This window comes from Callorhinchus milii, unplaced genomic scaffold (assembly GCF_018977255.1).
Source record: "Callorhinchus milii isolate IMCB2004 unplaced genomic scaffold, IMCB_Cmil_1.0 Scaffold8, whole genome shotgun sequence".
NCBI lineage: Eukaryota > Metazoa > Chordata > Chondrichthyes > Chimaeriformes > Callorhinchidae > Callorhinchus > Callorhinchus milii.
Window position 1 is genome coordinate 19,983,841 of NW_024704749.1, and position 25,338 is coordinate 20,009,178.

At 48.8% G+C, this 25,338-nt stretch overlaps 1 protein-coding gene and 1 long non-coding RNA gene across 2 annotated transcripts in view; both read right to left on the bottom strand.

The window, feature by feature from the left end:
- The window catches only part of LOC103184682 (growth factor independent 1B transcription repressor), a 29,168-nt gene that overhangs the window by 3,123 nt on the left and 707 nt on the right, over positions 1-25,338 (bottom strand). The window contains exons 2-8 of the mRNA XM_042337421.1: positions 22,799-22,923; positions 20,948-21,100; positions 20,179-20,426; positions 19,110-19,247; positions 18,331-18,496; positions 17,666-17,841; positions 17,438-17,523 (exon numbers count right to left, since the gene is read on the bottom strand). Coding sequence (XP_042193355.1) covers positions 17,438-17,523; positions 17,666-17,841; positions 18,331-18,496; positions 19,110-19,247; positions 20,179-20,426; positions 20,948-21,100; positions 22,799-22,913 — 1,082 coding nt within the window. The 5' untranslated portion in view covers positions 22,914-22,923. The remainder of the gene's footprint in view (positions 1-17,437; positions 17,524-17,665; positions 17,842-18,330; positions 18,497-19,109; positions 19,248-20,178; positions 20,427-20,947; positions 21,101-22,798; positions 22,924-25,338) is intronic.
- Positions 1,018-5,370, bottom strand: LOC121849549. Its single transcript, XR_006085249.1, has 3 exons — positions 5,282-5,370; positions 2,667-2,752; positions 1,018-1,374 (listed from the first exon to the last, which is right to left on the bottom strand). It is a non-coding gene; the product is annotated as an uncharacterized LOC121849549 (long non-coding RNA).

Genomic DNA, 25,338 nt, shown 5'->3' on the forward strand with positions numbered 1-25,338 from the left:
GCAGATCTGCAGGAATGACGAAGAGCAAGAAGGCGGCATGCAGGCTCGGTCGATCCCGCTGTTACTATTCTTGAGACGGCAGCAAAACCAAGTATTTTACAGTCAAGTCGCAACAACGGCTGAGAAAGCAACAAATCTTACAAGCTACCTTCAGGTAGGAAAGCTATAACGGTACACACATACACTCGCCTGTATACGGACACACACACACATCCATCAACAACAACCAACAACAACTTGCATACGTCCCAAGGCACTGGACAGCGAGGGTTTGCACCTGAGCTGTAGGTTGGTATCAGTGAGATCGGACACACACACACTCTCTCTCCTCAACAATAACTTGCATTTATATAGCGCTCCTCATGCAGGGCAGCAGCCCAGAGCGCTTCTGACATGAAAGGCGCTATATAAATGTAATTTGTTGTTGTGTTGAACTGTTAATGTGCAATATTAAAGAACAGGCAGACGGGACCTTTCGGCAGATGCACTGGGTCACAGCCTTGGGCACAGGTTCACATCAGGTTTCTCCACCATCTCAGCAAACGAAGAGTAAAGGACAGAGATCGTAGTTGAAGTCATCTTGGCCTGTGCTCTCACTCCACCCAGTAGCACATTGCAGAACTGCAGCTTCAGAGGCAGGTCACCCTGTATGTGTGTGTGTGTGTGTGTGTGTGTGGGGGGGGCTAATGTCTCCCTCCTAACTCTGAGCCCTACTGCTGACTGACCCACCTAAGATCAGTTTGGCTTTTCCCGTGAGGCCATCGATTCCTCTTTACACGTGAATAAATGGAAGGGGAGGAACGCATTTACACCCGAAAGGTGACTGGTCAGCCTCGGTTTGCTGATCCGCGTTATGATTAAAAACATATTTATGCGACTTGTGGGTGACATCAGAAACTGAAGTTCAAGGAGGCAGTGTCTGATTCAACATCAAATTTAAACTCCCAACACATCGCCCTGACCAGCAACCCCAGCCCATTGCCAACAACGCACAGTTATACAGCTCCTTACCTGGCCGAACGTTGAGTACAGAAACACTGGGATCTCAGCCACGGTCATCGCCAGAGCCTGGATGATAGACGTTCCATCCGTTCTCCGCAGCGCCATCGCACACTAATGTTGTCAATGGCTCCTCACACAACACGTGATCGGGCACCGAGCCCTCTGTCCTATTTAGCCTGAGCAGATCCTTTCATCGGAGTTTCAGATTCAGCATCGAGACACAAGAAAACACAAGGTCCTGGAGTATCAGTAAGTCGGCCTGTTCACACTGCTTCCTCCTTAGTGACCTGAAGGTCAAACCGTCTCCCAGCCTCGGTGATCAGCGATCTGCAGCTCCTGCTGCCAGTTTCAAGAGGAGCTGAATACGACAAGCTGGGGAGATCGATATTGGTTGGTGTGAGATCTCTTCCCACCTCAATGCAGAAATAGAGGGACACACAATAGACAGTCTCACTATGGGAAACAGGCAACAGCGATTGAGAGGCAACTGTCAAGTGATAAGAGGCAATCACAATAACCGATTCACAGGACAGAGCCCACTCCCTGTGTGCTCAGGTCCCTCCCAGGCTGCCTCTCCCAAAGTCAACTACGCCACACTCGTGCGTGCACTGGTCTCTGAATCCAATTTCAGATCTTTACCTGGAGTGTCAGCCTAGTCTTCAAGCTCAAAGTCCAAACTTGGGATTTGAACTCACAACTTTCTGACCCTTTAGGGTCTGAGCTGGACTGGCGCATCAAATAGAGGTTTAATCTATAAAATCCTGCACTGACTACAAATTTCCACTTATGCTGACAAAATAAAACTTGATTTTGCATTGAAACATCTGGCATAAAGGGAACACGCCATGACAGGCTGGACAGAAAGATTATTGCTAGTCGCTCAGCCTTGCTCACAGGGCAAGGTTCGGTCACGGTCAACAATGTAAAGAATGCTGAGGCTGACAGTAATAAAAGCCAGCTGGCACCATCAGCCACACAGCGGAAACTCCGAGCCCAAAGTCACCCACACCCCTCACGCAGCATCTGGTGTCAGGTGTGTGTAACACAATCCCAGAGTTCAGGTAACGGCAAAGCCAGCCACTGCTTTGCTGTCCTGGTTTATAGCACAAATTTGATTCCCCTCCAATGCAACATTCTCTCCGACTTGTGTGGCACTCTCTCGACCACCAGAGGCTGCTCCTGAACTACGTGCATCAACCTGGCGGCTCCACTGAATACTGTATCCAATGTCAAGACGAACAGGTAAAGCAATGGTCAATCAGGGTTTGGGCAAAGTGAGGTGGAAACTGTGGCCTTGTAAACTATTGCTGTGGCTCAAAGCAGCCTGAGTAAATGGAGAACGCAAAATCAGTCAGCTTTTTAAAGCGGGTGAGATCCAGATTTGCTATACTTAGTGAACTAAAGTTCAGGATCTAATGAAGGTGTTGGCCGCTAATGGTATAACGGAGGGGATCGAGGGATATGCAGAAGGCCGAAGCCAGCCGTGTGAAGGGGGTGGGGTGGGTAGAAGAGTGGGGTGTGAGAGGTGCTAGATCAGCAAGTCACTGGGTTTTGCTGTCCACACTTCAGTTGATCACACACTTCAGCTGATCACACTGCTTATGACTATTGTCAGAACCACATGGACTTTAATAAAGTTTGAAACCAATGAGATAAAGGATTACCTTTGACACAGGATCGGGCTCTCATCCCACCGCTCCGTCAGTCATCTTCAACCCCACTGTTGGGGGACACCATATGATTTTAGTCTCTGTTAGTACATGATAATGGAGTTATCGTCACGTTATGAGCTACATTGAAAACTGCACAGTTTGGAACTCGGTCACACCTTTTACAGCGCCTCATTACGTCAAACAATCAAAATGCACTTCACAGGGATTGCTGTCATATCTGTTTGTAGGCAACAGCAGCAGCCAGTTATACCAGTAAGGTCCCACAAACAGCCATGAGGGTGAATGTCCCAATTTATTTGTTGGCCAGTAATACTTCTCATAGTTTAGCTCATTCCTCCAACACTGGGGATCATCATTTGTTGCTCTGCACTGTTTCTAGGGCCAGAGGTCCTTACGTCACAGTGACCAGAATTGTGGACAGACCAGAGCACTGTAAAGGCTGAGTATGATGTCTGGGGATCTAAGTTCAGTTGATTTAGCAATGTAACCCAGCATCCTGTTTGCCTTGTTTATTGCTGAGTATCACTGTCTTGTCAAAGCGAGTGAGGAACTAACACTCTTAGGTCTCTTCACGTTTTGCCCACAAAATATACAGTCAATTCACTTTACAGTATATTCTGTGAAGCGCTTTGAGATGTCTCGAAGATGTGATAAGGCTCTATATCAAAGGATTATTCAGCTTCCCACTTGGCAAGTTTCTATCCCATCCCACGCAGTGCTTATGTTTCCTGTATGTAGCACTGTAATAATAACAATGCTTGCATTCATATAGGGCTTTTCACATCTTCTAGACGTCTCAAAGCGCTTCACAGAATATACTGTAAAGTGAATGACGGTATATTTGTAGCGAAACGCAGCAGCCAATTGCACACAGCAGCGACACACAAACAGTCTTGGATTGAGTGACCAAGTTATTATTGTTTTTATTGAGGGATGATAAATTGTGGGCAGTCCAGAGAACGAGCCCACGACCTTGGTATTATTAGCACAAAGCTCTAACCAACTGAGCTAACTGGCCTGACTGTACCCTGCATTTGCCTGTATTAACCTTCAGCTGCAGACCTACCCTGGTCAAGGTCACCAAGACATTCTCTCCATCTGTGACCGGAACTCTCTGTGCCTCTCATTCGCATTCATCGCCTTGATCTGTGCCCTTGACACAGTCAGCCATCTTATCCCTCTTCACCGCTTCTCCTCTGCTCCACCTTCTCAGTTTCTATCCGGTTAATTTCTAACATTATTGGCTCCAGACATTTACACCCAAATGACATAAGGATAAACCGGCCTTTACCGTAGTTCCCCAGATTATCCTTTGCCTCTTGCTTGAGCATTGGCACCAGCTCTGCCACACTCCAACCCTCTGGCACCTAGCCAGTCTCCAAGGACGTTTGGAAGACCACCGCCAAGAGCCTCAAATATCTCCTCCCTGCGTTCCTTCAACAATCTGGGATACATTCCATCAGGGCCCTGTGATTTCTCAATGTTTAGTTCCTCTAACGGTTTTTTTTAAAAGTATGGTTTCCTTTTGGATCAAAATCCCAAGTAGCTGTTCCATCACTTGCAGGCTTGCTGAGGCCAACACTCTACTCGCTGAGCACCCAGGCTTCCCTTCAGACTATCCAAAGAACTCTCCCACACCAGGCACCACGAGCCTTCCAGCCCCGTCCTCGCTCAACCCCAATGCCTCCCCTCACTCCCCACCCCATCCAGCGGATTGAGTTCAAGATCCTTGTTTTCACCTTTATTAATTCCCTCCACGGTCTCTCTCCATCCTATCTCTGTGACCTCTTACAAGCTGTCGGCTCCCTTCGCTCGGCAAACAACAGCCTCCTTCACACCTCCACTCAACAACAACAACAAGATTCCATTTATAGAGCGCCTTTCACGTCGGGAGGACGTCCCGAGGCGCTGTACAGTTGGGTCAGGATCTGAGCATTGCGGGGAAATGGTCAGGGTGAGGGGAGGGAAGGGAGGGAGCGAGGAGGGGGGAAATGGTCAGGGTGAGGGGAGGGAAGGGAGGGAGCGAGGAGGGGGGAAATGGTCAGGGTGAGGGGAGGGAAGGGAGGGAGCGAGGAGGGGGGAAATGGTCAGGGTGAGGGGGGAAGGGAAGGGAGGAGGAGGGGTAGAGAGTCGAGAGGGGAGCTGAAAGCTGAAGGTCCACTCAATCCATCGGTGGGCAGACAAGCCTTCAGCCATTCGTCCCACTATCTGAACTCCATCCAACTCGCCATCTCCCTCACCTCAGTCAAGACCGACCTCTTGACTGCGAGTAACGTATTATCACACACTGTGTTACTGGGTATATATAATGCATGAAATGACCTCACATTTGGGATTGGGGGCATCTCTCACGACAGAGGGGCATCTTAATGCGCTTCGCGGGATTCACTGTGTAGGGTAGTGACTGGTGTGTGGGTGAACATACACAGCGATGGCCCCCAAACACATGGGAGACAGCACCAGAGACAGGTGAGTCTGTCCTACACACACTGTGTCAGTCCCTCCCTCCTCTCCACTCTCCCCTCACTCCCTCTCACTCTCCCTCACTCCCTCCCCCTCCCTCACTCCCCGCCCCGCCTCAGTCCCCCTCTCTCTCACACACTCACCTGGTGCGGCGCCGTCACATTTCCGACCCCGGGAAGGAGTGACGCCCGTCCTGACACCGCCGCCCAACCCGCTCACCGGAAGCACGAGCCCGGACAGACACCCCGCCCAGCCAATCACACCTCACGCTCCGCGCGACTGTCCCCGCCCTCACCTGATAGACGGAACATTCGACCAATCAACTTGCCCCGGCGGGGGCCTGACGCCTGACGTCACCAAACCAATGGGACGGCAGAGAAGGCGGGCCCGAGGCCACCGGGATTGGTTGAGAGGTGAGGGGCGGGGCCTGCTCTGTCTGGGAGTGATTGACAGCTGTTGGGTGTTCCAGCAATGCAAATACATCCTAATAATAACAATAATGATAATAATAACAATAATGATAATAATAACAATAGTGATCATAATAATAATAACAATAATGATAATAATAACAATAGTGACAATAATAATAATGATAATAATAATGATAATAATAATGATAATAATAATTCTAGCATGTGATACAGCGCTTTATCGCATCACTGAGACGTCCCAAAGCTCCTCACAGGATATACTGTAAAGCCGGGCGGGGCAATTATTTTGGCTGGTGGGGCCACTTCACCAGCTGTGGTAAGCTTCGCCGGCCACGCACTTAATATAGATGCAAATGCTTAATAACAGCTCCAAATCAAGTCGTACACTTGTACATGCATAAAATAAAGTCTATGTAATTGACATTCATTAAATTAGGTTAAATAAAAACAACTCATTGAGCAGACATTTATTCGATATTTATTCACATATTGATGAGAATGTGAGAAGCTCACGCGATGGAAGAATGAAAGCGCTGATGAGCGTTAACCAGACAATTGAAGTCAGGCATCGCCTCCGTTGTTGCAATGCGGAGTATTGCTGCAAGGTGGTCATCAGTCATCGCAGATCTGTTTTGATTTATTGAAATTTCATCACAGAAAATGTCTCCTTGCATATGTATGTTGATTCAAACAGCACAAGCATCCTCCGGCATGAGCCTTTATTTTTGGAAAGGTATATTCATTAAGAGAGGTGTACAAACTGGGAAGCGGCACTGATTTGAATTGCTCTGCAAGCAATGGATCACATTGCAGGTCAGGTCAATAAGCTCGAGTTGGAGGTCAAATGGAGCTTTGTCAACATCAAATGAGAAAGGTGAAGAGACCAAAGACAGGTCAGTTTTGATCAAATTGAAATCCTGGAATCAGCGAGAAATTTGGCATGTAAGTCAAGTAGTGACGAAGTACACTTTGTAAGGCTTTGATCGGAACAGTAATCTGCTGCAAAGTTGGAAAGTGGGCGAACTGCCTGTTTCATATGTGACGCAATAAAATAAATAATTTTGTCATAAATGACTTGACACTGCAACACAAAATGTGCACAAAGGCCCCCCCTTCCCATTGGAGTTTTGAATTCAGCTCATTCATGTGGCCCATGATATCAATGACTTTCTGGGACTGAACAATCTATAATTTTTTCTATCGCTAGACACAATGATGGGCCAGATAGAATCATTTGGCGGGCTGGATATGGCCCGAGGGCCGTATTTTGCCCATCCCTGGCCTAGCCTGTAAACTCAAAGTTTGCAATACTTGTTCTCGAGCTCCCAGACACAAGACTCATTACTGCTCTTTTTCTAGTTAATATTTACTCAAACCAACGAGTTAACATCGAACTCCACCTTTAATGGTAGTTTCATGTGGGAGAGCACAGAATTCAAACAAGGGGTCACATTCGCTAGGTTACACAATTTGTGAAATGGTGGGGGGGGGGGGGGGGCGACACGTTAAGTTTATTTTGACTTGAAGGGGTGATCTTATCAGGGTTTCTAGGATGAATGAGGTGAAATTAAAACGTGTTAAAGCCACACTTCCCAGCTCCCCCAATATATCCTGTGCTTCTCTGTTGCCTACCTCACCCAGGAATTTGCTTTGTTCAGGTCTGTGCCAGCTGATCTCGGCAGATCTGACCACTAGAGAGCACCACCACATCAATTATAAGTCCTGCAAGTGGCATTGCTCACCGTAATACTGCAATAATAATAATAATTGAGGTGTTTAAAATAATATAAAGAGATTCGATAGGGTAGATGCAGAGAAACTGTTTCCTCTGGTGCAGGAATCCAGAACGAGGGATATAATCTTAAAATTAGTGCTCAGCCTTTTGGAATGAAATCTGGAAGCACTTTTTCAAACTAAGGGTTGTATAAATCTGGATCACTCTCCACCAAAAGACTGGATGCTGGGACAATTGAAATCTTCAAGACTGAGGTGGAAAGATTTTTGTTAGGTCGGGGTATCAAGGAATATGGAGCAAAGCCTCAAAGTCCAGGCTGACTCTCTGTGGGAGTGCTGCATTGTCAGAGATGCCGACATTCAGATGACACGTCAAGAGGAGATCCAGACCCCTCTGCCTATTCAGGTAGATTTTGAAAACCTCACGGCACTTGGAAACATAACCCCCACTTTGGCCCACAAAAAACAGTCACTACACTTGACAGCAACAGTTACTGTGGAGCACTTGGAGATGATTTGTATATGGCAGCCTTATAAAAAATAAATTCTTTCCCATTCAAGTTTGATTGGTTAAATAGAAACGATTCTATGGGGTGGAGGGGATGAGGTCAGCAGGGATATCTCGGAGCTGAACTGGCTCAGGGTAACATGTGTGACATGTTTTGGCAATGGAATATCGGAATCAAACCAGGTCTCTATGATGGTCTCTAGTCTAGTTCCTGAGCCAGGCTGGTCCGCAGTATTCCAGGCATTGCTGAAGACAGCATAGCCAGCCTGGCTCATCGGCAGGACTTGGAAGGACAGACCAGTCATTGGGGGGGAGGGGTGGGGAATCCTCCTACTCAGCTCCTGTTAACCCTGGAAGCCAAATCCCTAATGGGAATGTGAGCTGGTTAGACTCCAGCAGTTACCCCAACGCTCTGGGGTCCCCAAACCTTGGCTCTTGCCTACCTGCGACTAATATCTGCTGGAATTAGGTAAGGAGGATGCATCCCTCCAGGGAGTGCACATTCCAATCTGGATAGAGGGAAGTTTGAATGTGTAGGTGACATATGTGGAGATCTCAGCTTGATTTGGATACTCTTAAGCATGGTGATGGGTTTCCACATTTGTCAGGTACCTGACTGACCAAAACAGGAGAGTTAATACAGTCACTACAACCGAGGCTTATAGAGACCTTTCCTGTCTCAAAGCCCTTTAACACAGGCAGAGTGGGGAGTGGGGAAGGACGGGCTAACCGAAGTGTGCAGGGAGGAGGGAGAGTTTGAAAACAGAGAACGAGGCAGCGGATTTGAGCAAAGAATCCAGAGAGCGGGACGTAGTGCCTGGAAGCTCAGGAGCTGAGCGTCGACAGCGAGGAACATGAGCTGATTTGCGACACTTTGAGACACTCTCACCCAATGAATGAAAGGCGTTATTAGAAGCGTACATTGTCGGTGGCCTGACCACTATCTATGTATGTGTGTTGTGTGTGTGTGTGAGTCGGGGTGGAGGGTTTCCTCTCCGAGGACCAGGGTGAGGGGATAAAGATGCACCGCAAGTCATTGCATAGTCTCCAGTCACATCGGCTAAAAATACAACCTCATGCTTCCTGTCTTTACTTTTAGTGTTTTTGCTGGTGATGAATTCAACTGCAGTGCAATGTTGAAAGCCTGTCCCACCCGTCTCTCTTCACCCCCACCCCACCCCTTCCTGGGGGTAGCCTCAGAGCAGCAGAGGACTGTAGTGAGGCGGGGATGGTGGGGGGGGGGGCTGGTGCTACTGTGCGGAGACCCTGGTTACCTCTCTCTATACACTTCACGGTCCTGATATAACATACTGTCGGAGGAGATCGCAAGGTCAAGGTTCACTGCCCCACAGTCCCCTATCGCAGCATCGAGCTGCTTATTAAATGAGTCCAGTGTCCTGCCCTCACCCACCCTTCCTGATAACCACGTGCCGGTTGCTAATTACCCTCTGGGTAAATAACAACAACAACAAATTGCATTTATATAGCACCTTTCGCGTCAGGAGGACGTCCCAACGGCACTGGGCAATGAGGGGTTTGGCACGAGTTGCAGTTTGGGATCAGGGAGGGTGGAGGGCAGGAAGGTCAAAAAAGGGTTTGGTTCCATCTTTCTCTCTCTGTTTTTTCTCCCGCTTTCTCTCTAACTCTCTTCCACTCTGTTTCTCTTTATCTCTTTCTGTTTCTCTCCGTCTCGCTCCCTCTGTTTCTCTGCCTCTCTCTGTTTCGCTCACTAAGTCTCTCTCTCTGACTGTTTTGCAGACTTGTTTAGTTAGTTGCTTAATATTTTCATGTGGCTAAAGCGTTTTTTTTTTCTGAGACACAATCTCTTGATTTGCAAATCACTGTGCGCTGAGGGCCATGTCCTTTGCATGTGTTATGAATGTGTTCTGGCCCTGAGGGGTTTGCAGGACTGTCCCAGCACCTGCTCCTGTGTCCCTCACTGGGGGCAACTGAAGGGGAAGAAAGGAAAAAATTTACCCTTTTAATTTATTTATTTAAAAAAATAAATAAAAATAAATCCGCCGGTTGTTAGCCGATGGGTGGATCGCTTTTCCGGGGGTAATAATTCCTTCAAAAAAATAAATTAAAAAAATAATAAATTGACCACTCAATCCACGACTGTTTGTGGGACGCTGCTGTGGCCCAATTGGCTGCCGCGTTTCGCCCACAAAACATACAGGTCAATTCACTTTACAGGTATAATCCTGTGAACGCTTTGAGGCGCCTCGAAGACGTGATAAAGCGCTATATCAAATGCAAGGATATTATGTTATAAAAATCAGAGTCCTCCAATTATTTTCCCCCATTTTATCTCCTTTGGTCCCAGCCTCCTTTGCTGGGTGCATGTCCACGGGTGTTGATTGCCCTCTGGTCCCCTCCACCCCGATGACCATTGACCACATGTGAGCCTTGTTTGTGCAGCCATTAGAGGGCAGCACAGCAGAGCTTGACCTCTCCCCATCAGGCTCCATTACACGGGCACAACCAGTAGAGGGCGATGCAGATGGACCAAGAGCAGAAGCCCTGGCTGATTCCAACCTCCCCTAAAGGCCAGAGGGCAATTTAGCCACTGACCAGCCCGGCTGACACCAGGAATTTACAGACCGGGATTCGCCCCAGCGAAGTCCTGGTCAACAGCTCTGTCTATGACCTCATGTCTATTGAGTTGCCTAGACTTCTTTTAGTACACTAGAGATGCAATTTATTTGTTGTTGTCGTCGTTGATTTGCTTGAGTTGTCATGAGACAGGCTCCCGGATTAGGACTGGGCTGAAGAGTTTCCCACAATTCTGCCTGATCTTAAAGTGCTTAACTTGGTCTCGCGGGTTGAGACTGGGTGGAACTCAAGCCTCAGGAAGCCGGGCCTAACCGGGCATTGCTGAGTGCTGTTCAGTATTGGTTCCTTGACCGTTGGTCAGAGAGTATGTGGGGTAAAAGACTGCCCTCCACTAGGGCAGGAGCCGGGAGGGAGCGTACTGGTGTCCGGGAGGAATCTGTGTGGCGGTGTGTGGAACTAAAACACTGATTCAGACAGTGATTTGGGCACTGCAGAGCACAATAGCTCATTGTTCGGAATTTGCAAATGACTGGAATTTCCTGATGAGGGTAACCGATTTATTGTGTTCTGTTTTTCATGGTGTGACGTGATTCCAGGAAAGGCACCTCTTCTGCACTCCCTCGTAAGCACCCTCGATCCTTACTTCACCTGCCAAGTGTGAAGAGGACCTGGACTCTTAAGATAACCTGCCGCCTCCTCCTCCTCCCCCACCCATGTTGTCTACCAACACCCCACCCACCCCGTGCCTCCTTCACCACCTCTCCTCCTACCATGGTACACAGCCTACACTCCTTTGTCCCCATCTCTCCCGCCTCCCTTTCCCCCACCATCACCCATATGAAGCCCACCACCTGCTTCCTTGCCCCCTCCACTCCCAGCTTCTGATCACTCAACTCCCCCTCCTCTGCCCACTGTTGGCTGAAAAGAAAAACCTTCAAATCTTGCCTAAAGCCTTTTCTTTTTGATCGTGTTTACGGTCACCTCCCCACTCCCTCTTCTCCCGCTCGGTGGTCAGACTCCGCCACTGTCAAGCGCTCCGGGACCCTACCCCACGTGAAGGGCGCTTTATAAACGCCAGTTGTTGTTGTTGTCTGTCAGTGTGGGCTCAGGCCTGTCAGCCCTGGGAGTGCATTGACTTGGTGTGCGGATGGCGTGTGTTAAACGATGTGAACAAATCACTTTTTGTAACCTGCAGTGGGAGAGGACACATTTATTTTTTATTGCAATGGGACGTCCTCCCTCGATGTAATTTGTTGTTGTTTGTATCAGTCAGCCGATAACATAATAAAACCTCTCGGAGAATGAAATGTGCTTTTGATCCAGGAAAGAATGAGTTTTGAAGGGAAGGGCTAAAGATTCGGGCAATAATTCTCTCTTTTAACGGGGACTGATCCCTGGGATTGTGTGCGGAGTCTCCAATCAGAGTGTGTTGTGTGGCAGGATGTGCTGGGGAACCGAACCTGGGCCTGAGGTTAGTGTGACGTAGGGAGCTAAGCCTGGGCCAGGCAGGGCTGGGAGGCCCAGATAGTCTTATCAGCCCACAGCCTATACCAACTGCCGCTGCCCAGAGTCACGTGGTCGGGAGGAGAAGAGAGTTTTGTAGAAAAGATAAAACGTTTCATAAACTTTTACTTTGAGAAAAACACACAGAAAACTGTAACTCAACCCTGGATCCGTTACTCTAAATATAACCTCCGCCCACCCCTCACCCCGTCACCCTCCGAATAGATTCCTTCCCATCGCTCAGGACATTGTGTGTTGCTGACTCGAAAGGCCATTTTGAAAAAAGACCAACAACGACAAATTACATTATAGAGCGCCTTTCATGTCCGGGAGGACGTCCCAAGGCGCTGAACAGTCAGATGTCGGGGCCCGAGCATGGGGGAGGGCTGGTGTGGGGTGAGGGAAGGCAATTAAGGAGGGAGGGAGAGAGGGAGGAATAGAATGTGTGTGTGAGAGAGAGTGAAGGTCAGAGTGAGGGAGGGAGAGTGAGCGAGGAATAGAGTGAGGGAGAGTGAGTGTGAAGGAGAGAGAGTGAAGGACAGAGTGAAGCACTTTGGGATGTCTTCACCTCCTTCCCCCTATGCAGTGAATTCCCATTCTCTCCAAACTCCTGTTGTAGAGGCATCACTCTGTCCCAGTTCACTCCATTCCTAGCTTGCTCTGGTGGGCTTTCTGCTCACGAGTGAGGGAGGGAGAGAGCGAGAGTGAGTTGAGGGAGGGAATACATTAGAATACATTAGAATATTACAGCACAGAAACAGGCCATTTGGCCCAACTGGGCTTTGCCGGTGTTATGCTCCACATGACCCTTCTCCTGCCCTTCCTCAACTCAGCTTTCAAGCATAACCTTCTATTCCTTTCTCCCTCATGTACCTATCCAGCTTTCCCTTAAATACATCTATGCTATAGGGAGAGAGAGTTGAGGGAGGAAGAGAGAGAAAGAGAGAGGAGTGAAGGAGAGAAAGAATGGGATGAGTGAGGGAGAGACAGAGAGAGAGAGATAGAGAGGATCAACAGAGAATGAGGTAAAGAGTGAGTGAGTGAGTGAGTGAGTGTGGGAAAGAGGGAGGGGAGGAGAGAAAGGGTGGATGAGCAGGAGGGCAGGGATGAGGAGCAATGGGTGAGGAGGGTTGGCAGTTTGTGGATTGACCGTGTGACCGAGCCCTTTGGGGTTGTGTCGCTGAGCTGTGTGATGGCCGGGCTGGACTGTGCTGAGCTGGGCTGTTCTGCTGTTTGACAGGAAGACGGGAGCAGCACAGTGACTTTGCATTTCTCATTTGTTAACCAAAGTTGTTCTGGAGTGCTGTGCTATTTCCCAGTTACAGTCAGATACCCTGATAACAAAGAGCCTGCTTTTCTCACGCTGATTGAGATTTTCCAGCATCAAACTGAATGACTGATTACTAATGGCTTCATACCTCTGCAGGCTCTAGCGTGCCCCACGTCCCCTCTCGTCCCACCTCACCATCGGCAGTCAGGTGTTCAGTCTCTCTGTCCCCACCATCTGGAACTCCATCACACAGTCCCTCTGCCTCGCCCCTCCCTTGCCTCCTTCAAAGCCCGTCTCAAAAATCTTCCTTTTCGACCGGGTCTTCATTCACACTCCTACCCCCACCCTCCCTGCCCTCCACCCCTCCTGATCCATCTCCCAGCTTGGGTCAAATCTCTGACAGTCCAGCGCCTTGGGACATTCTCTTGACGTGAAAGGTGATGCTGTGTAAGTGTAATTTGTTGTTGACTGTCAGCCACGCTCCAGGTCAGGAGTTGTGGGTTAAAGCCCTGGGTCCAGGACTTTGAGCTCACAGTCTCAGCTGATATTCAAGTGCAGCGTTGGGGAAGCTCTGCATTGTCAGAGGTGCCGTCCTTCAGATGAGACATTAAACCTGTTCAGGCTGAATGTTAAGCGTCCAGCAGAACTATCAGAGGAGAGAAGGGAGCTTCTATCTCCTGGTGTCCAGGCCAACAGTCCCCAAATAAAATCAATCACTCACTCACTTCATGGCTGTCTGTGGGACATTGCTGTGTGCAAATTGTCACTCTATTGCCAGAAATTCTATTGCCCCTATTCAATCCTGTCACTCTATTGCCTGTTGATTTGCTCTCTGCCGTGTGCAGAATCTGACAGACAGACGCACAGACAGATACAGGGTTATTGAGCCATCCATTTAAATGGCCGCTCACTGTCAGCCCAATATAGGAGCAGAAATCAGGAGCCGCACTTTATCTCTCATTGCCATATTGCTGCCCACGGTTAGTGTTAGCTGAGCAAAGGGTGGGGTTGAATGACCACTTTATGTCTGCTGAGAGCTGGTTAGAAGCTTCCCAGCAGACTACACTGGTCATTCAACCACTGCATCCATGGTTTTAGCTGCTGATTTGCAAGCTGTGGTTGGCAGGTCACTGATTCCACCCGCGCTGGGCTGTTAATGCTGATCAGCCTTACCTTGTGGAAAGGATCAATTTCCAGCTCCTCACCCTCACGTAAAAATCCACTCATCCTCTCTGTCCTGCTCCTAACCCACTCCGCTCCCCACCCTTTGCTCAGCTAACGCACGCCAGCTTCACGTCCCAGTCCAGTCACCCCTCTGCTCCACTATCTGCGGCCGTACCTTCAGCCACCGCATCACTAACCTTTAGAACTCCCTGACCACCACCCGATCTATCTCTAAATCCCACCTCTTTGACCACACCTCTGGTCATTTCCCCTTCTCCCTCACTTGGTGTCCCACCCCGCCACTGAGCAGGGCTCTGAGACGCTGCCCTGCGTGAAGGGTGCTGTGTAAATAGAAGTTGTTGTTGTTATTGTTGTTGAGGACTGGTCCTGGGGGTCTCTCTCTCGCTGTCTGTCTGACTGATTGGTTTAAGCATAGACAGTAAGCGTCGGCAGGTGATTAAAGCAGAGGAAGAGAAGGGCCTCTGAGTCAGTGGGTTTGGGGGCGCAGGCTCCACTCACATCGTCTAAGATGACACCCCAATGCAGGCCTGGGTTTGGGTTGGAGGGCTGGGAGTTGGGTGGAGGGGGATGAAGTTTAATGTGTTGCAACGGTTCTGATTCTTAACCGATGGATTTGGCTCAGCCTGAAACTCAGACACTGTCCAACTTCATGATTATAATCTAATAATCAGGCGCTTTTGATACAGCACCCGATCACGCCGTTGAGACGTCTCAAAGCCCTTCACAGGACACACTGTAAAGTGTAGTGACTGTGTATTTTGTGAATGAATGGGTGCCTCTGCAACATTGATTACTGCCTGTCGCCTCCCCTCCCAAAGCCCCACCTGAAGAAATTTGTCTGTCAAACAAGCAGAGTTGTAACTGGGATCAGATGTCCTGACTCGGAGCTGATGGTGGAGGTACGTTACACACAGAGATTGTCGCTGCACGCCCAGGGCTGAGGCGATGAGGACAAGCATACTGTAACTCTTTCAGCGCTGTACAAACTCCTGCACTGGGAGGAATTGTAGCCTCATCACCCTCTGCGTGATCAGCCTAACCCAGCCCAGAATAGTAAGTGAGGCTGTGACTACCTGGCCTGTTGATTCGATGCTCACTGGGTAGTGCCTTTCTCCACCAGGCAATGGGATGCTACCAAGGGTGCTAAATAAATGTAAGTTGTTGTTATAATAATAATAATCCTTGCATTTGATACAGCGCCTTATCATGTCTTCGAGACGTCTCAAAGCGCTTCACAGGATATATTGTAAAGTGAATTGACTGTGTATTTTGTGTATCCTTGCTTTCAGTCACTTTAGGACATTTGGTCGAACACCCACAAAGGCCCAGATTTCCGATAACATGTTGTTCAAGGCAAACGCAATGAAACCAACAAACCATCTATGGTGCCTATTTTTAAACCACTTCCTGTGAAAAGTAGAGTCAATAAGAATTCTTTCTTCCACTTGTCATTCTGTATAATGGACTTCAAGAGCTTAAAATTCCATCTCGACGTAACACGTTAAAAGCGTTCTTATCATTAAATTCAATACCGAACAGAACTGAAAATTCTTGAATTCAGTTGCAAGCTGTTTTTCCGCAGTTTCTGGGTATAAGAATTTTACACAATTCTGTGCGATCTTAAATTTAATCACCTTACAAGCTTAGGGGGAATTTTAGATCTCGGAAAATAACAAGATATGTAACAATAACAACAAAATTATATTTGTACAGCACCTTTCATGTCGGGAGGACGTCCTAAGGCGCTGGACAATCAGTATTTCGGACCCGAGCTTGGGGTCGGGATCAGGGAGGGCAAAAACCCCCAAAAATTGTTGTTGTTCAAAATAAAATTCCACTCCCCCACCGTAGAGAGTGAGGATGAGACCATTTCCCTGGTAACTTCCTTCAGGCCCTGTCCTGGACCAGTGCCTCATTTCGCCCACCAAATACCCAGTCAATCCACTTTACAGTACACAGTATTCTATGACTCGCTTTGAGAGTCTCAACATGATAAGCCGCTATATCAAACACAAGGATTATTGTTATTATTGCTCTGTAAATCCACGCTTCTCGATGCAAACAACATTGCCTGGAATCCTGCTCTGCTACTTTGATATGTAAAGCATTTCCCCTGCCTCCTCTCTCAGACTATGCCTCAGTCAGTGTCTGCCTCAAACCTCAGACAGCCCCGCAATGCTGATACGATATGGCGGCACTTTGTACCCTCTGTTTTCCATGCCATACAATTTTCCATCACAACCTGTAAGGGGGTGGGGGCGGTATTTATATAAATGTTTTTTTGTGGGGGTGGAACAGCTGGGTGTCTGACACTTGTGGGAACCCATCCCCATGCTTAAGAGAGTTCAAACCAAACTGAGAATTCCTTGCATCCCACCTGCACATGGAAATTCCAGGGATGTTTATTGGAATGGAATGAGCACTCTCTTCCTGGAGAGACCCAGCCTGCTTACCCGACAAGTTGGCAAGAGGCAAGGCTTGGGGAACCCCAGAATGTGTGTTGGGGTAACTGCTTGAGCCTAGGACGGACCTCTTTTGGTCACCTTTCCCCTCCTCATCACCCCTGCTCTCCCACCAGCTGACCAGTCAGCAGGGTCAAACACTGAGACATCCTCCAAGGTGTGGTTCAAATGCAAATTGTATTGTAGTGTGCAACTAGTTTGCACCAGCAGTGTCCTCCAAACAGGTGAATGACCAATTTTATCTGGGGGATTGTTGACCTGGATACTGGGAAAAACTTCTCTTTTCCAATATTGCCATGGGATATTTAATGTCCATCTGAACAGGTGGATGGGACCTAAGCTTAATACTTGGTTGCAAAGAACAGCAACTCTTGACAAACCGACACGCAAGTCAACAGCTAAATTGAGTTATTTTACTCGTAAAATACTAATGACTAGTTAAATCTAGTTACTTTACTTGGACTCAATGATTGTACAAACAGTGCTAGTTGACTGAGCTGACTGATTAATGTCTCTTCACCGAGTCCAGCACAAGCTCCATAGTTTAAGAATGTATTTATTCTTGATCCAAAAAATACACACAGAGTCAGGAACGACACAACATGTCAGGCGTGAAGAGAGGGAAGATCCCAGATCTGCTGTCTGACCGGTAGGTGGTCAGAGGAGCTGTGATCCTGGGGTCGAGGGCGGAGGCAGAGTGATGGATGTGGAAGTGAACCACTTGTCCGTGGACCTATGAAGGTGGTGAAAACGAAAGGATAAGAGAAACACCACATGGGACGGAGGTGAGTCAGGGGTGGGGCCGGGGGGAGTCAAAGTGAAAGGTGGGGGGTGTAAGTGTTTAGCTGGTGGTAAAGGTGTGCCTCCCATGGTCACTTGAAGCCGTGCTGGGTCTCGCGGTGACGACGCAGGTCCACCTTACGCTGGAAGCCTTTCCCGCACGTGTCACAGCCGAAGGGTTTGAAGCCGGTGTGTTTGCGGCTGTGGGTGATCAGGTTGGAGCTCTGGCTGAAGGATTTCCCACAAACCTGGCACTTGTGGGGCTTCTCACCTGGAGGCAGAGAGGTCGGGATTAGAGAGAGAGCCAGCGAGCGAAGGGTGTGCGAGGGGTGTACAGCGGGCCTGTGGGGCCTCATTCACACTCGATCCTCACACTCGTTTTCAAATCCCTTGATGTTTTGGCAGCTTCCTACCTCTCCGACCTGCTCAACCCCCAAACCCACAACCCGTTGCCTCCGCTCGACTGGCTCTCTTTCAGCTCCAAACACTGGAACACTCTTCCTCTATCCCTCCGCCTTGCCCCTTCCTTCCCCATCTTCCTTCCCCATCCAGCGACTTGGGACGTCCTCCCAACACGAAAGGCACTATCCAAATGTAATTCTGTATTCTGTACTGTATCTTCAGATCGCGCCCGAAGAACCTTCCTCTACGGTCACCTCCCCACAGTGCTCCGCCACTGTTGAGCGCTCTCGGGACGCTAGCCTGCGGGAGGGGCGCTATATAAATGCAAGTTGTTGTTGTGGTTGTTGAGGGGACTGACCTGTGTGAATGTACGTGTGCTTCTTCATGTCTGATTTCTGGTGGAAACGTTTGCCACAGTACTGACACGGGTAGGGCCGTGTGTCCGAGTGGATGAGCAGGTGGGTGGAGAGCGTTGACGAACGCTTGAATGTCTTGCCGCACATCTTACACTCGAAGCTTCGTTCCTGCAAAAAGAGACGGGAACGTTTCCTTCTTACACACGCACGCACACGCACGCGCACACGCACACTCGCTCACTGGTCAGAATTAATTAACAGGGATCTCGACACCTAACGGACAATAATAGCAACAGAAGTGGCTGGGAACGCTCAGCAGATGGGTCAGGCAGCATCTATGGAGAGGGAAAGCGAGTTAACGTTTCAGGTCGATGACCTTTTGTCCGCGCCTCACTTTCCTCTCTCCATAGATGCTGCCTGACCTACTGAGTGTTGTGTTCCCAGAGTTTTTATTTCAGATTTCCAGCATCTGCAGTGTTTTGCCATTTGTAGCCAAACCCCTGGTTTTCACGTAGGAAAACATTTCAAACGTTTCCCGAGGGCGGGGGGAGGGGAGTGGGGGAAAACAGGGTCAAAACAGGTAAAAGGTTCCGGTTCAATATCTGTGAGCTTGGGATGCAGTGAGTTACACTGGCCATTAGTCTGATGGTTTGGGAATTAATTTAATGGAGGGGTGGGGGGGGGGGGGGGGGGGGGGGGGGAGGGTACCGGGGGGGAGTGTACCCAGGGAGCGGAGTTTGCTGGGGGGGTGGGGGGGGAGGCGAGGTGGGAACTTGTGTACCTGGGAGTGGGTGTGGAGGTGCTGCTCCAGGCTGACCGAGTGCCCGAACATCTTGCCGCACACGTCGCAGCCGAAGGGTCTCATCCCACTGTGCGAGCGCCGCACGTGGACCTCGAGACCGTGAGACGTGGAGAAGGCCTGTGAGGAGCAGAGAGAGACAGGCACTGACATCACCCACAGCTTCCCACCTCATCCCCCCCTCCCTCCCAGGCCTGCACATTCCCACTTTTAAATGAATATACTGCATTGGATTGGATATAGTTTGGATTGGATATAATCCTTGCATTGGATATAACGCCTGGTCACATCATCGAGACATCTCAGAGCGCTTCACAGAATATACTGTGAAGTGTAGTGACTGTATATTTTGTGGGCAAAACGTAGCAGCCAATTTATTTTAGGAATTACTACCCCAATTTGGGAAAATGTTTCCTTCTCCAGGCATGGAGCCGGTGGCTCGGGATGGGATCTGGGCTCTGATTTCTTCCCCCCCCCCACTCCTTGATTGGAGACCATTCTCAATACCGTTTCTATTTTGAAGCTGGATTTCCGCAGGTTAAACAGGATCTTCTGGATTGACAGATTTTGGATTAACCGATCTTAAATTTGAATAAACTTTAAATCCTGTGATGCAAAGAAGAAGGCAATCTCGCCCCATCCAATCCTATCCCACTCCAATCCCACATTCCAATCCTCCTCCCAGTTCAATCCCATTCCATATTAATTCAGGTGGAGCAGTTTTGGGGGGAATCCTCAGTCTGGTTTGAAGACTCTTAAACGTGGTGATGGGTTTCCGCACGTGTCAGACATTGGGCTGGCTCCCACCCCCAAATAATTCTCCCCAATTCTGCTCCAGCCCTCGGGCCTGGAATCTAATCTAGTTGTTCCAGTTTTGGGTAGAAGCATTGTGATAGAGTTGTCAGGGGCCAGGGCTGGTGGGGGGGGGTCACTCTTGTTGATTGGAGTGGCACAGCACATTCCTGCAATGCTCTGCCCCTCCCTGTTTCTCCCTGCCCTACACTGCCCATCCGTGCACTTCCCCGCCTTGCTCCACCCTGGTCCATGTTACCTTGTTACACTTGACACAGTGGAAGGTGGAGTCGGTGTTGTAATGCGCACTGTAGTCAATGGGCTGGTCAGAGTGTGAGGCCCCGGTGAAATGGGAGCCGTACATTCCCATCGCTCCCTCCAGGAACACCGACTGGAAGCTGGAGGACAGCTGGTACACAGTGTGCAATGTATCCCACGGGAAGGACGGTTTCTCATCCTGGGGATGGGAATAATCTTCCTCAACCAATGGGAGAACGGAACTAGAGACTGAACCAGAAACAACAGAATATCTTATACCTTAACCCCATCCTCAGCATCACGTACTAAGTAAAGCTCCCGCGACACTGTCCATCCACACTCCCAGGTCAACAAAAGCAGGAGTTACAGACAGAGTAATAATAATAATAATCCTTGCATTTGATATAGGACCTTATCATGTGGGAAGGATATTTCAAATTGTTGCACAGGATACGTAGTAAAGTGGTTTTGACTGTGTATTGTGTGAGTGAAATACGGCAGTCAGTTGCGCACAGCAGTATCCCTCAAACAGCCATGGAGTGAGTTACCAAATTTTACTTGAATGCCTTTAATGTCCACCTGAACAGGCAGACGGAAGCTCAGTTCATCCAAAGGACGAGAGTAAAGCTCCTTCTGCACTGTCCATCCAGGTCAGAAGAGAGGTGAAGCAGGAGCGGCGGTGGGTTGGGCAGAGTATAAGGGGTGTGGAGGGGAGTGTTGGGAGGTCAGTGACCGGGGTTGGGGGGTGTGGGTGGTGAGGGTTATAATACCTGTTGAGCAGTAACGAGCTTTAGTCACATGCCCTGGAGGCAAACTGGTTGTGACATGGTCCTGATGCCCTTCCTCGTGTATGACCTGAAGACTGGTACCCCTGGCATCGCTGTCGGGCGCGTTGCTGTCCTCTGGATACTCTGGTGGCGAAACTGCGGAGAGCGACGAGCACAGGTCAGTGGAGAGTTTCAGGGTCAGCCACGCTCACTGCACAAGTCTGGGGCGGTGGGTAGGGGGGGCATAGCGGGTAAGTGGGGTCTGCACAGCGTTGGTGAGTGGGAGGATGGAGACATTAGGGCCATGAGATCTTTAACATCCACCTGAACAGGCACAGGTAACAATAATAATAATATAATAATCCTTACATTTGATACAGCACCTTATCACAACATCTTAAAGCATAAGAACATAAGAAACATTAGACGAAACAAAGACCAAGGTCCATCTAGTTCGCCTGCCACCTTCCTGGTGGCCATACACACATATGTCCCGAACTACCTATGTACTATATCCCATAATGTTATTTCCTAAAAAGAAAACTATCTAATCTGTGTTTGAAAGCACTTTAAACAACGTACTGTAGAATGGTGTGGCTGTGTACTTTTTGGGCAAACACAACAGGAACGCTCCACGAACAGCCTCGGAGTTAATGACCAATTTTTATTTGGGAGGGTTGTCGCCCAGGACACTGAGAGAGAGAGAGAGAGAGAGAGAAAAACTCCCTTCTCTTTTCGAACAGTGTGTACTAACAAGTGTCATGAGATTTATTAAGGTCCACCTGAACAGAGAGATGGAATCCAGGTTTGGGAGGTGGAATCTGGCTGCTCTGTGAGAGTGCGTGCACACACCCAGCCGCGTGTTAAGAGCAGCAGCGTAGACGATCTGGGTTTGACTTTGCAACGACCTGCAGAGCGAGGCTGATTTGAATAAAAAGGTTGGTTTAACTGCTCCACATTCTTGCCATTAATATAGCGTGAAAAATATCCACAGCATCCTCAGAGCGGGGAGAAATCTGCACTTTTACTTTGCTTTTGCTTTTTATTTCATCAAACCTCAGTAACTCCCTCCCAAATCCCTAACCTGTTCTCTCCCCAAATCCTCCCCTTAGCATCTTCCTGAGGTGCTTCACCTCCCCTCTGACCTGGACGGACAGCGTAGAGGGAGCTTTACTCCCGTCGTTGGAATGGGACGTTAAACAAGGTTTTTGAGAGAGAACCTGTTCAGGTGGTTAAAGACCCTGGGAATTTCTCCCACCAAATCCCTGTCCTGTTCTCGCTCACTCCCCCTCCCCGCCTGTCTGACCGGAAAGCAATTGTGAACAGGACTGTGCGGCCTTCATCTCCTACCACGTGCCATTAACCTGTTTTCAGACCGGTCTTCTCCTCGGCTGCAGACCCTCCGCTTCCCAGCAACCGGTGGCCGTTCCTCGGATGAGCATTTGCTCTGTCTCCTGTTCTCAGGCTTGTTAATTGACAAGGTTACGTTGAGCTGAAATCCTGACAGTCACGTCTGTCGGTCAGTCTGTCAGTCACCCTCTCCCCAGGAGTCGGTCCACCTGTGTCGCACTCATCTCCAGCTCAAAGTCTACACTGACCCCAAACCAGGGTTTGAAGCACAATCCTCAACAGACAGCTGTTGAAAGGATGTCAGACGGTACAGTGTTTGGAGAAGAAATGTGTGGTGGGATTTGGGTGTGTGTGTGGGGGGGGGGCGATCACACCAGGAACAGCCTCTATTATAATAATAATAATCCTTGCATTTGATGCAGAGCCTCACCACGTCTTTGAGACGTCTCAAAGCTCTTCGCAGAATGCACTGTAAAGTGTAGTGACTGTGGCTCTGAGACGCACCTGCCAGTGGCGAGGAGGCTGCAGGGAGCGGGTGAGGAAGACGGTCGTCGTGGAGACAGCGATGCTGGTGGTAAGTGTAAGCTTTCTTCGTCTTCACCAGGAACGCTCGGGGCATCGTCAACACCCTGTGGGGGGGGAGAGAGAGAGAGAACACTCCCCAGTCACTCACCCCGAGAGAGAGAGAGAGAGAGAGAACACTCCCCAGTCACTCACCCTGGAGAGAGAGAGAGAGAGAGAACACTCCTCAGTCAGGTACAGATTGTGGAGTCTTTATTTACAATGTGACCATTTGATTTGGCGAATCATGTGAAATTTAAATGAATCTGATACAATGCCCTTTCGCGTTAACTCTCAGGTTAAGCGCTTTACAACAACTACTGCAAAGTGTAGTGACTGTGTACCTTGGGGTAAAACGTTTGGCAGCCAATTTTCACACCTCGACGTCCCACATTTAGAAGTGACTGATCCCTTAACTGGGGAGATTGCTCGCCAGGACACCACTTCTCTTTACCTCCCTCACTTTTCCCTTCCTCCGACACTCTACGGACTCCTCGCCTCCCTTGGTCTTCATTCTACTACATGCTGCAAGCTCTCGCCACTGCTCCTAAATCTCTCCTCTCTGTTTCCAACTCTGCTCACGTGTTTAAAGTAAGATTAGTTATCGTTCCCTCCATTCACCCTCAAATTAAAGGGGCACTGTCACACCCACAAAGCGACCCTTTGAGAATGCTCAGCCCCAACCGATGGCAAAATGTGTCACTGTTACTTAATGCTGGTTATGATGTTAGGAGGGGTCTCCCCAGGGATGAACGGGCTCCAAGGTGACAGGCCGAGCAATGGAATGGCGGAATCGAGCCAGCCCTTTGTGGTGGTCTCGGTAGTCCTAAGCCAGGTGGGTCCACAGTATTCCAGGGCACTGCTGATGACAGCACAGCCCAAGCCTGGCTCATCAGCAGGACCTGGAAAGGCAGAACAGTCACTGGGGACAGAGAGTCATACCACTCAACTCCTGTTAACCTACAAGCCAAAGCCCTGAAGGGTAGGGTGGTCCTAGCTGGACAAGCAGCGGGAAAGCAATATCAATGGCAAACTATGTGGTTTTAGCTGGTTATACTCCAGCAGTTACCCCAACACACACTCTGGGGTCCCTAAGCCTTGGCTCTTGCCAACCTGCGCCTAATACTTTTCGGAATTAGATAAACAGGTTGTGTCCCTCCAGGGAGAGAGAGCGCATCCTATTCCAAGAATCTGTCTCTGGGATTTCCATGTGTAGGTGGGTACATGGAAATCTCAGCTTGGTTTGAATACTCTTAAGCACGGCGATGGGTTTCTGCATGTGTTGGACACCCAGCTGACCCCCAAAAATTATGATGTTAACTTTGAGGGGCAGATAATTTTACTCCCTCCCCCAGATCAAAAAAAGTCCACCAGACATTTAAAAAAAAGTTTTAATTCAGGTTCAAAGCAATAAATAGACCAGGATAGTTAAGGTCCCCAGTTTGGCGGAAACCTCTGAACTCCAGTGTTAATCTGGAAACCGATTTAGATTAACTGCGGAGAACCAGTTTCTGAACAGAGACTGGATTTAACGATTGTCCACATATCTGCCCAATCGTACATTATAAGGGGAAAAAAAAGTTCTCAAAAACTGGGTCTGGGTGTAATTGGAAACCCAGTAAAGTTGTTTTTCTTCTTCTGAATTGACTGTTTATGACAGTATTGTGTTTAGAATAAATAATAATCCTTGCATCTGATACAGCGCCTTATCACGTCTTCGAAACGTCTCAAAGCGCTTCACAGAACATACTGTGAAGTGAATTGACTGTGTGTATTCTGTGGGTGAAAGGCGGCGGCCAATTGTGCACAGCGGCGTCCCGCAAACAGTCGTGGGTTAAGTGACCAAATTATTATTATTATTATTATTGTTCTCCCAGTCAGAGAATGGGATTCCGGGGAAAGGAAGGGGTCACTGTTACAGGCAGACCCTGACCCATAATATTTATCCCCTGAGGATGATTTAAGACTTTGATCCACACGTGTCGGGATTCAGCGTTAAATCAACTTCAAAACGTTTAATGACTTAAAAAGGCACTTGTTCTGTGCTGTTTGCAAAACCATCTCCAAACCGCAGGTCAATCAATGTACATTTAAGCCCCAAACGAACAGAGAAAATAGAAAAGCCACATTTTATATCAAATTTGAATCTATTGGGGGGGGGAAAAAATAGGGACTTTAAAGGGTTTAATTGTAACGATGTGGCTGTTGCTACAATAATTACCAGTCACTTGGCTCTCCATCTCACGTTCATTTCACATTCAAATGATTTTAATTGTTCGTTTTTTTTTCTTACTTCGTCGGAGAAGTTTCAAATCAGTATTTGCAATAAGTACAAATCACTATTTAAACGCCGTCGGTTTTTTTCTTCTTCTTCTCCTCCTGAATGAGTTTGCACATAAGGGCAAACTTTATTTGGTGGGGCAATTTTTTGGGGGGAGAGGAGGGGAAGGGAGAGGAGGGGAGAGGGGAGGTTGGTGGATGCA